The 13554-nt window shown below is 41.5% G+C and overlaps 1 protein-coding gene across 10 annotated transcripts in view; it reads left to right on the forward strand.

Moving 5' to 3' along the window:
* adgrl3.1 (adhesion G protein-coupled receptor L3.1) overlaps positions 1-13554 on the forward strand; it is a 153809-nt gene that overhangs the window by 114721 nt on the left and 25534 nt on the right. For all 10 annotated transcript variants that reach the window (XM_019862336.1, XM_019862333.1, XM_019862335.1 and 7 more), the window contains 4 exons: positions 5014-5136; positions 5227-5432; positions 6780-6956; positions 8315-8524. In XM_019862336.1, coding sequence (XP_019717895.1) covers positions 5014-5136; positions 5227-5432; positions 6780-6956; positions 8315-8524 — 716 coding nt within the window. The remainder of the gene's footprint in view (positions 1-5013; positions 5137-5226; positions 5433-6779; positions 6957-8314; positions 8525-13554) is intronic.

A 13554-nucleotide genomic window follows, 5' to 3' on the forward strand; every position in this document is an offset into this window, starting at 1 on the left:
AAACACCTGTTTTTTTTTATACACACCACACACACACACACACACACACACACACACACACACACACACACACACACACACACACACACGCGCACACGTATTTCTAGGCAAACAAAAACAAATCTAGTTATGATAGCGTTGCGCATACCGCCTTCTCCCCCCTGCCTCGAGCCTCTGCCATCATTCCTCCTCATTTCGTCTCACTGATCCCATTGTTCTGAACACTCGACGTCAGAGAAAATGTCTGAAACATGGCCGAGCCAACAGCCGAAAAGCGTCCATGCTGCGAACCTTCCTTTAATTGTAGTCATCGTAAAGGGACAAAACTATGTAGGTTTGGGTACACACTGCACCACATCCTGCAGAAGATGTCACGTCACCATTGTGTACTTCTCAGCTTCTCGCCACTTGGATTATTGTTCTATATTTAAGGTGGAATCCTATTTGTTTTAAGGGTTAGCTAATATTAAAAATGACAGAGGTTGCTTGTGGTAGCTGAGTTGGTTGTCAGTGTTGGGCCCAACTCGCAAGCGTTCGACCCAAGGAATTGTGTTGTATGTTTAAATCAGAACCCAATTTTGAATGATATCTTGCAAAATGATGCCTTGACTGGATCGGTACAAAAATTTTCACCACTCTGCTGTGAAACATTATAATACGGACTGCTTTCAGAAGATCATTCAGAGGACGCCTATATGCGGCTGCCCCTCCACTGCTGCCGCTTATTATTCTGATCTTGTGTTTGAAATATGCGCATAGATATTCATATATTTTCTATTCTCTTGTGTATCATCCACTTTGCTGGTGCAAAACAAAACTTCTCCGTCATATGGCAAATTTTAAAAAGCAGCAAGCTAGGACTGCATGTCATTATTGGATATTTTTGGAATCCAACTAATTGAAGATAATATTTTACTTTGCATTAAAATGTATTGCAAAAACCATTTTCTGCCAATGACCGTTTATTGTTGGAGTTTATTTGATATTGTTTAGTGATAGAAAAACAAAACAATTAAGCAGTACCACATGAGAGGAATTACCGTTGTACTCACCAATCTTCTTGAAACTGATTCGATTACTCCATCATTGTTTTCCAAAGTAAAATCTGATGTTTTCCAAATGTCTTAGTTTGATTGAACACAAAAGGTAATCAGTCTGCTTTTTCACGAAGGACTGCAGAAATTAGAGAATAATTTATCTTGACAGGATGAAATCAGAGGATTTGGACAATTTGAAGTTAAGCAATGGCTCGAAACGATTACGTGATTCATAAAGTAGTTGATTCATTTGCTAATTGATTAGTTCTCAAGGGAGCACCACGGTAGTCAACTGGTTACGCATCGGCCTCACACTGCAGATATGCAGGGTTCGATTCCGACTACGGCCTCCCTGTGTGGAGTTTGCATGTTCTTCCTGTGCCCGCGTGGGTTTTCTCCGGGTACTTCGGTTTCCTCCCACCTTCCAAAAACATGCATGACAGGTTAATAGTACACTCAAAATTTTCCCTAGGTGTGATTGTGAGTGCGGATAGTTGTTTCTCTATGTGTGCCCTGTGAATGGCTGGCAACCAATTCAGGGTGTGTACCCATCTACCGCCCCAAGACAGCTGGGATAGGCTCCTGCACGCCCCGCGACCCTCGTGAGGAGAAGCGGAATAGAAAATGGATGGATGGATAAGGTGTCGATTCATCGATTCATTTTGACATTTCTACAGCAAATTTTCTTTGTTATGCTAAGGCTTCATCTTTTCGACATGATTGTGTCCTATTGGTTACCATACCAAAGATTATTGTTCGACCCAAGTTATCGATCAGTTGCTTCTCAAATTTTCCAAAATGACTGTTGTGTATCTATGGAAGTACATTATCTTCCAATTTGAAACATTATCTAATATAAGTGGTCCAGGTCGTCGAGTGCATTGAACAAAGTAATTTTTATATTTCTAACCATCAAGCTGAAAGTGACTTTCCTTACTGCTAATCAGCGATGGCTTCACAGGTACAAAACGAGGTGATTTGTAGTTTGGATGTTCACCTTCACTTCATTTGCACCCACAACCTCAAGTGTCATTCTCGTTTTCCCTCCTTCACCCCTCTCCTCCTGCTCACTCGCGTGGTTTGATCTGACGTCTCCCGCACAACACATCAACAAGCACCCCCCCCCCCACCACCCGCCTCGGTTCTTGTATGTTACGCCATCAGAAGTGAAAAGGAGGAGCAGGAGAGGAAATTAAGCAAGAGATGACGAGCAATGAAGACTCTGTGAGTGCCTGCTGGAGGCTGATGGCGGCGGTGGAATGTCACATGATGCTCTGAGAGTTTTTCTTTCACATCACTAGGCAATGAAATCACAGCCATTCACCTAATGTGGTTCTAACGTTACACTTTACCCACTTAAGTTGAAATAGGTTTCATTGCCACCAACTGTCATTTTCTTTTCCCTCCATGCCACTAAGCACACACCGAAATGTTCGATAGCTCATCTCCAAAGAACTAAAAACAGGAAATAATCTTGTTGTGTGCTCATTTCTCCTTTTTGTGCCGTTAATCTTCCCTCCCAGCTAATCCAGTGGGCAGATCCGCCGCGATTATCTCTTCTTTTTATTCATGACTGGCCTGATCGCACTTTTCATCGTGCTCCTCTACTTCCCCTCCCTTGTATCCCGGCTTTTTCCCCTCGTCTGAGTCTTTCATGGATGCGTGCAACTGGAATCTGAATGACACATCCCAAAGAAGCCCGAGATGCATGTGGCATCATTGAATGCGTGACTCTACGCTTCAATAATAGACAGATGAATTCATTATTAGCAATAGCAAAAGAGTGATTTGAAGGGATAACACAGCGGCATCAGCATGCACACGTGTGATAACAATAATGAACAAGTGTGTTTCTTATGAAGTGGATTGTCATGACAAGGATGCTTTAATTAGCATAGACTCAGCTTGTTTTGATATCCTGCTGAGATGCATATGGATGTGCGCACGTGTGTGCCTGTGTGTGTGTGTGTGTGTGTGTGTGTGTGTGTGTGTGTGTGTGTGTGTGTGTGTGTGTGTGTGTGTGTGTGTGTGTGTGTGTGTGTGCGTGCGTGTGCGTGTGTGTGTGTGTGTATTGTGCCTGGATCGTGTTGTTTGAGCCCCAGTAAGAAAACAAAGGTGTTAGGCTCCCTGCTAAAGTTGTCTTTGGCTTGACATGCTTCCCGAGGTGATGTTAAGTAGATACTGAGTAGTGGACAAATTTTACTACAAAGCAGCTCAACAGTAAAAGGCCATGTGATCTACTGGCACAAGGCTTTGATTAAATATTAGGGTTTATATATAATTTTATATATATATATATATATATATATATATATATAACCAATTTCAGTTTTTAATAATGGATATGTCCTAGGCGTCTTCAGGCATTAGGCGGGGGACACGCTGAACCGGTTGCCAGCCAATCGCAGGGTATACAGAGACAAACAACCATCCGCGCTCACACTCACACCTTGGGACAATTTAATTTAGAGTGTTTAATCAGCCTGCCATGCATATTTTTGGAATATGGGAGGAAACCGGAGTACCCAGAGAAAACCCATACAGGAAACCGCAGTACCCAGAGAGAACCCATACAGGAAACCGGAGTACCCAGAGGCGCAGGCCCGGGGAGAACATGCAAACTCCACACAGGAAGGCCAGAGCTGGGCTCGAACCCACGACCTCTGCACTGTGAAGTTGACGCACTGACCACTGGACACCCCCCCCCCCCCTCTCTCTCTCTCTCTCTCTCTCTCTCTCTCTCTCTCTAAATTAAAGACCTCTTCACTGATTGATTTACTTGGTTGTATAGTTTGATGGTGAATGAAGGCAAAGTAAACTCTGGACATAACTGTTTAATGTAGTGGTATCCAAACTATGGTTCGAAAAACTTTTGACATGGATTTGGGATAACATTAATGTAGCTGTCAAACTGTCGAAAAAGTGAGGGGGTGTGAGTAAGGGTGGCTACCACTGATACTATCAATAAACCTTTTTAGATGTGCAAAGAAACAAATACATTCATAGCTAAAATAGTCACAGTGGAGAAAAAAAAACATTTTCAGCTTCAGAAACAAACACATTTTCCTCCACTTTATGCTTATTATCCAGGTCCAATTTGTGAACATATCACATCACTAGTCATACAGAAAAAAAAAAGTGTTGTCCTGGCTGGTTGAACAATGTTTCAAGGTAATCTTAGGTTGCCGTGGCGATATCAGTGATGCTGCAGTACGTTTAAAAGCCCATGTTCCGTCCCTACGATGAAAGGTTTTTGTTGAAGGTAAAATGAAAACATACTTTTGCTTTAATATACACCAAATGATTGCAGATGAATTTGGTTTGTATACCAATGAGGGACCATCGCAGTTACCTCTGCCTGTCTTATCTCCATGTATAACGCTTATCTCACTCCATTTCCTACTAACCCTTTATCCCAGTCCTGGAACTAAAGTCTCTTCTTTTCAGCTCCTTTCAAAACCTGACTTTGACCTCACCCTCTGACCTCAACCGTCCCGCTACGCCTCCTCTTTTCATCTAATATCCATGTCCTTGTGCGGTGTATTTGATGTGCGAGCTGCTTTCCCATTCAAAGCAGTGTCGGAATCGTCAAATCGCTCTGAAACCCAAGATTGTGATAGGTATAATTAGTTGTTAATTAGAATCTTTATCTGTTACATTACACAGCCCTAATCAAGGATTTTCTAACAAACTCCGACGGCAAAATTAGATTTCCACAATGTAAGGATCATCTACCTGAAGACACTTTTGACAGTGTCGTTTTGGAAAGTATAATTTCCATGACTTTAATGAGCGCCGGGTATTTTTAGCTGTGTGCGGTCTGAGTGAGAATTGCTTCAGGAGCGACGTCTCCGAAGCACTTAGTGAGAAAACACGGTTTGCACAAGAGGCTACAAAACAAACCTGATGTAACATGCTGCGCAATGACTTGATTGGAGGGTGTGTTGGTGTGTTTGTGTGTGTCGGTGTCTTCCAGAGCTGGAAGTGGCTCGGCTGAGCACGGATGGGAGCCTAAGCGACTTGACATTCCCTCAGTCCGAGCTACACGGAAACTCCATCCAACTGTCAGCCAGCACTCTCAAACAGCACGGTAGAAACGGTAACTCTCCCACCTCTCGCCGCGACCGGTCTCTCACGCTAACCCCTGCTCAGGGTGATCTCGCTCACCTCTGTGTTGTTTTTCCAACAGGTGAGATCAGGATGGCCTTTGTCCTCTACAGGAACTTGGGCTCCTATCTCTCCACAGAGAACGCCAGCGTCCGACTGAGCAGCGAGGCCGTATACCCCAACTATTCGGTCATTGTCAACTCCCCCGTCATCATGGCATCCATCAACAAGGAGAGCAACAAGGTTTACCTGTCGGAGCCTGTCATCTTCACGGTCAAACATCTACAGGTGGGTAAAAAGGCTCGCGGCACACGGGAACGACGTGCCCCGGTGCCACTGAACTGTGACGCGGCGCGCAGGCCTCTGCAACTCGTCTTCACGACTGGCATTGGGTGTACGCAATTGTGCAGCAACATGATCTCATTGATTTATTTGTACGAGTTATTGGTCGTATTGATGACCACTCCAATGATAGTAATCGTGACTACTAAGTGCTTGAAAGGTCCCTTGACTAATAATTACATGACCCGATGCTTTTCTCTATAAAGCCAATAAGGAAGTGATTTTTTTTTTTTTTTTTTTTTTAACTAGCAAATCCCAACACAACACTTAACAAGTAAATTATAATTACGAGGGTCCGGGGCCTTATTTGTGATTAAAAACTCTCCAAAACACATTAGTACTTTAAATCGTCATTCCTTTTATCATGTGTGGCTTTTATATACCCTAATAGGCCTTAAAAAGTCATTGTAGTCCCAGAGAAGCAATTGGGCTAAATTGTGTGGTCCTCTCATGTCGGCTGGTCTTGAACTTTTTAAACAGTTTGTTTATAGTTTTATCAGAGATGACCTTATTATTGGAACATGGCTGATGTATATGTACAGTACTACATAAATGTGAGGCTGCCCAGCGGGATACATTTTTACTGACCAATCAACTTTTTAGTGATCTGATAAAAGAGAGGAGGTAAAAAAAATATTTTTTTTAAAATCAGACCATTACAGGGCTTTCTTCTTTGATGGTTGTTGTAATTTCAGGGATTATTGTCCTACACTATTTGCTCTGGTAATGTCGTGGTACATGCCACTGCCTTCGGTGCAGACGGCGCTGGTTATGATGTCGAGCACAGGATGGCTGATTTGAATGCCGACTGTTGTCAAAGGTTTGAAACCTCACATCTGAAAAGAAGTGGAATAAATTAGCACTCCTCGATGATTTTATTCCCAATCAAATTACCATTGTCCGTTTTTAAATACTGTACCTATCCAATTTGTTGGCCGTAAAAGAACGTGCCGTGTTTTCCGGTTGGTGCTCATTTGGAAAGTAACATGTAGATTCCTCCGTTTTCACACCACCACCAGCAGCTCTTTCGCTCCCAATCTCACACACAACAAGCACAGCCTTTGCCGTCACCTCTTGACATGACATTTGTTTCCGCGTATTCTGTCCCTTCTGTTTGTTGTACTCTTGTCTCTTTGACCGCCTCTAATCATTTCACCGCGTCCCGTTTGTTTTCCCGCTCACTCCAAATGTTTTCTCACACAATTGCATTCTTCTGTCATCTTCTTCTCCATTCCTGCCTCCTGCTTTTGATCCCATCTTTAAATCTACTCCTCTCTGTTTCTGCTTCCCCAGCATTCCGAAGAGAACTTCAATCCCAACTGTTCCTTCTGGAGCTACTCCAAGCGCACCATGACAGGATTCTGGTCCACGCAGGACTGTCGTCTGCTGGCCACCAATCGCACCCACACCAGCTGCTCTTGCACTCACCTCACCAGCTTCGCCGTGCTCATGGCCCACGTGGAGGTCAAGGTAAGCTGTGACTTGGGCTGGGAATGGCCAGAGTGGTTCTGGAAAGCATCATGACACCGTTTGATTTGCAAGCAAAGCTGCAGTAACACATTTTAAAAGGGAAGGAGAGGGTTGGGGGGGCGGGGGGAGTACATGAAGAGGATGGGACCACAGCATCTGGCAAATGGATTTAGTACTATCTCGGCTCCACCACTTAGTATTTTGGAAAATTGTGATTTGATGATCTCTATTAGGAGATCTCGATCATAATATCAAACGTTACCATTGAAATGATCAATAATCAGGCGCCTGTGGGTTTTTTTGTGTCAAACACCATTGACATATAGTAGATAGCAGCATAGAACCACTTATATGTCACAAAAACCATCAAAACTATGCAAAAAAAAAAACCAATATAACAGCACACAGTGCACACTTCAATCAATCTAATACAATTAAAAAAAAACAAATAAGTGAAATATTATATATATTACACGCAAGAGAAATACGGAATGTTTAATATATTGTTGTGGATAGTAGCTACAAATGTGTTTTGCTCGTCAAACTTGACTTGCTCTGACGAACCAATCAGAATGCAGAAAAAAATGGTGACACCAATGAGGGTCTGTCTCTGTGAGGATGAATCCGATTGGTTAAAGAACCAATTCCAACTGCTTATGTGATGCTCAGAATGTTGGGAATTAATTCATGTTTTGGCACATCATCATTTTATGGCACAAATTCAGGTTATAAATGCCCACCACTGTTAGATATAGGCAACTAGATTAATTGGCTCAGGTTTTGTAAAAACTTTGCATTAATGTAAATTCAGAACAATCAAGGGGTCTTCATCAAGTTACCTGAAGTAACAGCTCATAAATCCGTGCGTATCGCTTTCCATCACTTTATTTTCATATTTATTTCCCACAGTGTAAGCAAGCGTATCATGGGTGAAACCTTTATTGCGCTCGTTTTATCTTGTCTTTTGCTCTATTAAAAATCAGCTGTTGTGCATATGGACGAATGCCCTCTCAGCCAGAGGACGAGTGTTTTTTGGCTTTTGTTTTTTCCAAAGAGAGGTCATTGTCAGGGCTCGCTTACTTGGCGGCCGTATGTGAATGCCGCATGAGGCTTTGAGCAGTGTATCGATCACGCCGCTGCCGTCTTCAACACAGATCAGCGTGCCAGCTTACGGGACGCTGATAGATAGAGCTGCAACACCTGTGCAGCACTCTGGAACGCCCTAACTCTGAACGCTCAATGACACACAGCCAGACCGCCATCATTCACGCCGGGGGGAGGGTCATTTCATGTTCCTGTTTGTTTCATATTCTGGTAAACTAGACAGTAGATGTGATTTGCTCTTGCGTTGTTCACAGAAAGCAGACAGCATCCACGATCTGCTCCTGGATGTAATCACCTGGGTTGGCATCCTGCTGTCTCTGGTCTGCCTGCTCATCTGCATCTTCACCTTCTGCTTTTTCCGCGGACTGCAGAGCGACCGCAACACCATCCATAAGAACCTTTGCATCAGCCTCTTCATTGCTGAGTCGCTCTTCCTGGTCGGAATTAACAGAGCAGACCAGCCGGTGAGTAAAAAAAAAAAAAAAAAAAAAAAAGAAAAAAAAAAAAAATAATGTGCAATATGGTTGGACCAGGCATCAATTTTTTTTAACAGAGAAGACCAATGCTGGCATTGCTGAAAGTACTGCTGATATATGCATTATGTGGACAAAATACTTAACCTCTTAATTAATCCATCAAGGGTTGGGCTTGGGGATTTAGTACTTAACCAATGGAATTTTTCTTTTTTTTCTTTTTTTTTTTTTTTTTTATCGGATAGTTTTGCACTGCTCTACGTTATCTCTGGGATGTGTTTGTAACAGTCATTGGCCAAAGATTTTGACACTTTCTGTATTTTTGATGTGTCATTCAAAAGATACTTGAATTTGAGCTGACTTTTTTTTTTTTTTTTCTTGAGCAACTTTTATGGTATCATCATTTGCAGCATCATTAACGTGATTCCCACAGGGACACATTGCAGTCATCAATGACCAAGCATTTCCATTTGTTTAACTCATTATAATTCCTCAAGGGGAAGTTCACGTCACTCTGCTCTAGATTCGTGTTACATACCACGCAGAAAACCAGATCGCATACAGGCAGGCATGAAAGGAGAGCTGTTAGAATTAAAAGGGCGTGCTCAAGCGATGTATCGTTTGAGCTGGCGAACGGGGTCAGTGCCTTGCTCAAGGGCATCTCAACAGGGGTTATCTCTCCAACTGCTAGTTTCCATTTGCCATTTTCTCCAGAAAGGGCCACCTTATGGTTCCAAAGCCCCAGTTATTGCAAATGAGCTGCAGTCGTCATGTGCAGTAGCAATGTGTGTGGCACAAAATGGCTGAGGCAGCTCAAATTAAAATTAAAAACTTAGTAAAACAGGTTTCATTTTATTCCCGACCCACCAGCTACTCATTTTTTTCCCACAGGATAATTGCCTGCAAAACTGACATAAAAAAAAAAGTCTCCTTTTCAAGGCTATGGTGTGAAACCGGCATAACATAACATTTTTTTTAATTGTGTGGAGTGAAAAAAAAAATCAGTAGCGGAAGTAACTTTGTGGAATTGAATTTTTTGGCTTATACAGAATGCAGAAGACCTCTTTTTCAAAGAACGGGTGGGAAAACATTTTCTTATGAGAAGCTTTTGTTTTATAAGAACCACAGTATGGTATTTTTGGGGACAAAAAAAAAAAAAATGGGCTGTAGGCTCTTCATTCCTGCCGTACTGTGGACATTGAATTTTGGACTCCGTGCAGATGCATATGTATTTGCTTTGCCTCTAATAATGTGCTACTTCAGTCCTGCTTCACTTTCTTCCATGAGTCATTCACCCTCAGGTTAATATGAATATATTAGATTTTTTTTTTTTTTTTAATCCCAAAATCCATTTGGTTCTGCCAAGGATGTCAATACACGAATTTCAATTCAACCTACATTTTACAAGCTACTCCATACAGACACATTCAACACACAGACACTAACCAGACACATTTTGCAACTGCCGTTTTATGGTGTAAATCAAGTATGTTTGGGATGTAAAAGAAATAAATATGGAATATGTAAATGATGCCTACACCATAGCACGCCTGTCTTTTTATATTCATATTAAACCTGAGAATCTGGGTTCATATCCAATAATACAAGATAATGTTGAGCAGTTTTATTCTGGGTTCATATCCAATAATACAAGATAATGTTGAGCAGTTTTATTCTGGGTCACTGTGTCGGTGTGAAGTGGAGCCTTTTCATGGTCTTGCTTACATTCATCACGCTCACTGATGCAGTGCTTTCATCTGATTAAGGACAGCCAAGGCTGGCCAGACCCTTTGCTAATCTCAATTGACCAGGCTGACACGATTCCAATAATTGCTGGTTGAAAACAATCATTCATTATGATTTGCAGGCTGGCAATTAGATTGTAGGTTAATTTGGCATGTCAAACCCAGCCCATTTAGTGTGTTTTCTCAAACTCTGATTACATATCTTTTGCTTCTTCTTACCGCTGCAGAGAAACAATTGATTTTACATTTTCAACCTGCTTGCTGACTCATGAACTGAATCTACTTAAATTTGGCTCATGTTTACCCATTTTACAACAGCGGATCAATTGTTGTATATACTCTGTGCAGGTGTAGGCGCGAAACAAAAATAAGCCCATTTTTGTTCTTCATATGCCATCAGTCACGTAGCTCCAGAATAAAAACAAAAAATAGCAATGACAAAATGAAATCAAATGTTCCTATTACATGTTATCGAGATAAGAATGTGATCGACTTGAGCCGCATTCTTAACATGGCCAAAGGAAAAACATAAATAAATAAATAAATATGTCATTATTATTATTATTATTATAACAATCACACATAATCATTTGCCTTTTATGAAATGATCAATGATTATTTTCTTTGTAAAAAAAAAAAGAAGAAAAAAAAACATCGGCACTCAGTGTTTGCCAATTGGCAAACCAGTCGCCGCCAAGCTGGGTGGGCAGCCACAACAGAAGTGTCTGGAAGATGCTCCTGGCAGAGTGACGAGTTGGTGGCTGAAAGTCCATCTAAAGCTTATGCCTGCTAACACCAGCGCAGGGGAGACAGCATCCATGATGTGTTACGTTCAGGAATATGTGAGCAGCAAACCTTATAAATCATTGTATTATATTTGTTAAATCATCCCCATTGGGCAGCACAGCAACGTGGAGGGTGGGAACATGAAGGATCGGTGGGTGTGCAGCGGTTTCCAAGTGTAAAGGGATAAAAAAATAAAATAAAAGACAGTTTGATTGACGTTGAAGTCAGTTGTAACCACTCCCATAGCTGCGCAGCTATCCTTCTCACAAATCCGCCAGCCTGTGCCCATGTTCAAAATTACGATCATCGAGTCTAACTAGCCCCCACGCAGATTTCCGTCACACACCGGTCATGATTTAAAAAAAAAAAAAAAAAAGGAGAGTCAAACAAACCATTTTGGTATTCGCAGACTTTGTGGCCCAAATGTCGTATGGACATTGTGACTCAAAGAAGTAATTTGAACAAAAGCTTGACTACTTCCTCCGAGCATGGTCACCCAATCGTCAAATGTTTTGCTCCAGCTCTGTGTAGGTAATGCGTAGTTGGTTTATTTTTTTTGCTTTAGAAACATTTATGGATGGACGGCCTGTCTGGTGTGCCGTCTGGCAGCATCATTCATCGCCTCCACAGAGCGTAGCTGTGCATCTCACCAGCGTCAATTAGGAAACGCTTCTAATTGTCAATGGCGGAGAGGAGAACAATGTGTTTAGACATTGTCTTTTGGAGTTGTGTGCTTCTTTGTGGCTGCGTGGAAGGTGCTCATGTGTCTTTCGATGCATGCTAGCTGCTGTGCGTGCGCAGACCACTCTCCCGTTAATTACCGGTGGCTATTCGTGACTTCCATTAACATCTTGAGCGTCACTTAGTTTGTAGCCGGTTAAGCCAGTAAATCCATCAGGAAAACCAAATGACTCCGCATAAGCAGCACGCTCGTTTTTTTTTTTTTTTTTAATACCTGTGTGTGTCTTTGTGTGTGTAACGCTAAAACGTGCCGTCGTTAGAAATGGAAATGAGCGACTCCCTGGCTCCCTAAACTCATTGTCTGTCAGACATTAGGTAATTGTCTCCCTCTGCAAGCGCTTTCATTATAAAAAGTCACACTTTGAGCGGTTTCATTCGACGACTCTTTGGATCACCATGGAAATAATGGCCCAAATCGCACGGATCATTCTTCCTACTGCTTCTTTTCTTAAGCACCGCTCGTTGCTTCTTGCCCTATTGCCTCAATTGTAAATGCTGATTTGGGGTCGATGCTTCTCTATTCATTTTCAGAGTGCTCATCTTTGCAGGTCTCTTATTTTCTCTTATTTTCTTTGTGTGTGTGTGTGTGTGTGTGTGTGTGTGTGTGTGTGTGTGTGTGTATATATATATATATATGTGTGTATATATGTGTGTGTATATATGATAGTCTTACTCTCAATGCTCTTTAAATGTATTTTCCTTATTTTACGTCTTCATCATTTCTCAGGATGTGATGGTGACCACAATGTAATGAAAACGCATTTGTGACATTCCGTGTCAACATTTTGCCATGCCTTGGCAGAGAAGAGCGCCATTATCGGTGCTTTTGTTGTTTATGTTAAGAATTCCACTTCAGAAGAAGAAGTCCATTTTTGGACTCCTGCTTATGTCTTAACAAGCCCTAACTGCTGCAAATTATTTGAGAAAATTTTGTGGTGCGGATCACGCTGTAATATTATTTTCATTAGTTAGATTTCAATTCATTCATCTGATTTAAACGTAGTTTCGCCCAAACTGAGTTGGAATATTTCCTAAATATATGTTCAGAATTGAGCGTTTTATGGTTTTGAGCAGAGGAAGGCACCATTTTCAGACAGCATTGGGGCTTTGCTCATATTGGTGGAAATAAAATGTATTGTGATACTTACATTTATTTTTATGCATTATATCAAGTCTCATTGCATTTTGAATGAATTCTGTTCAATTGCAGTTTTTCTTTCCTTGCAATTGAACAGAATTGACTTTTAACTTTTAAATGATATGTACTTACTCCAACCAATTGTCAGTAAATATTGGATAAGATCGCAGTTTTGTCTATGGCATGTCGATGATCATTGTGGAGTGTTCCCTTAAGTGCCTTCAAGCTTTCCTGCTGTACTCCTATTGCTGGAAAATAGATATGAGCATCGTATAATGTTGGTCGGCGATGAGGGTGCCATGTCAGTTGAGATATATGCTGCAGCTCACCCATGACCCTCATGAGGATAAGCTGTGTAGAAAATATGTGGTCATACCATGATAGGATGATAGTTAGATCGGCGATGATAATATCATGCTTAACTTTTGCGATTTTGTCGTTAACTCTTAATCATTTGTTACCATAGTGAAAGCCTCACATCAATGTTTTCATTGTCATCTCAATGTATACTATTTGGTATGGATTAGCTAAAGTTATTGATGCCTTTCATGTCTTTTTATTGCTGAACTATCCAAAAAAGTGTTTGCTCTGATCTTCTTTAGTCTCAATTA

This window comes from Hippocampus comes, unplaced genomic scaffold (genome assembly GCF_001891065.2).
Source record: "Hippocampus comes isolate QL1 unplaced genomic scaffold, H_comes_QL1_v1.1 scaffold7, whole genome shotgun sequence".
Classification (NCBI taxonomy): Eukaryota; Metazoa; Chordata; class Actinopteri; order Syngnathiformes; family Syngnathidae; genus Hippocampus; species Hippocampus comes.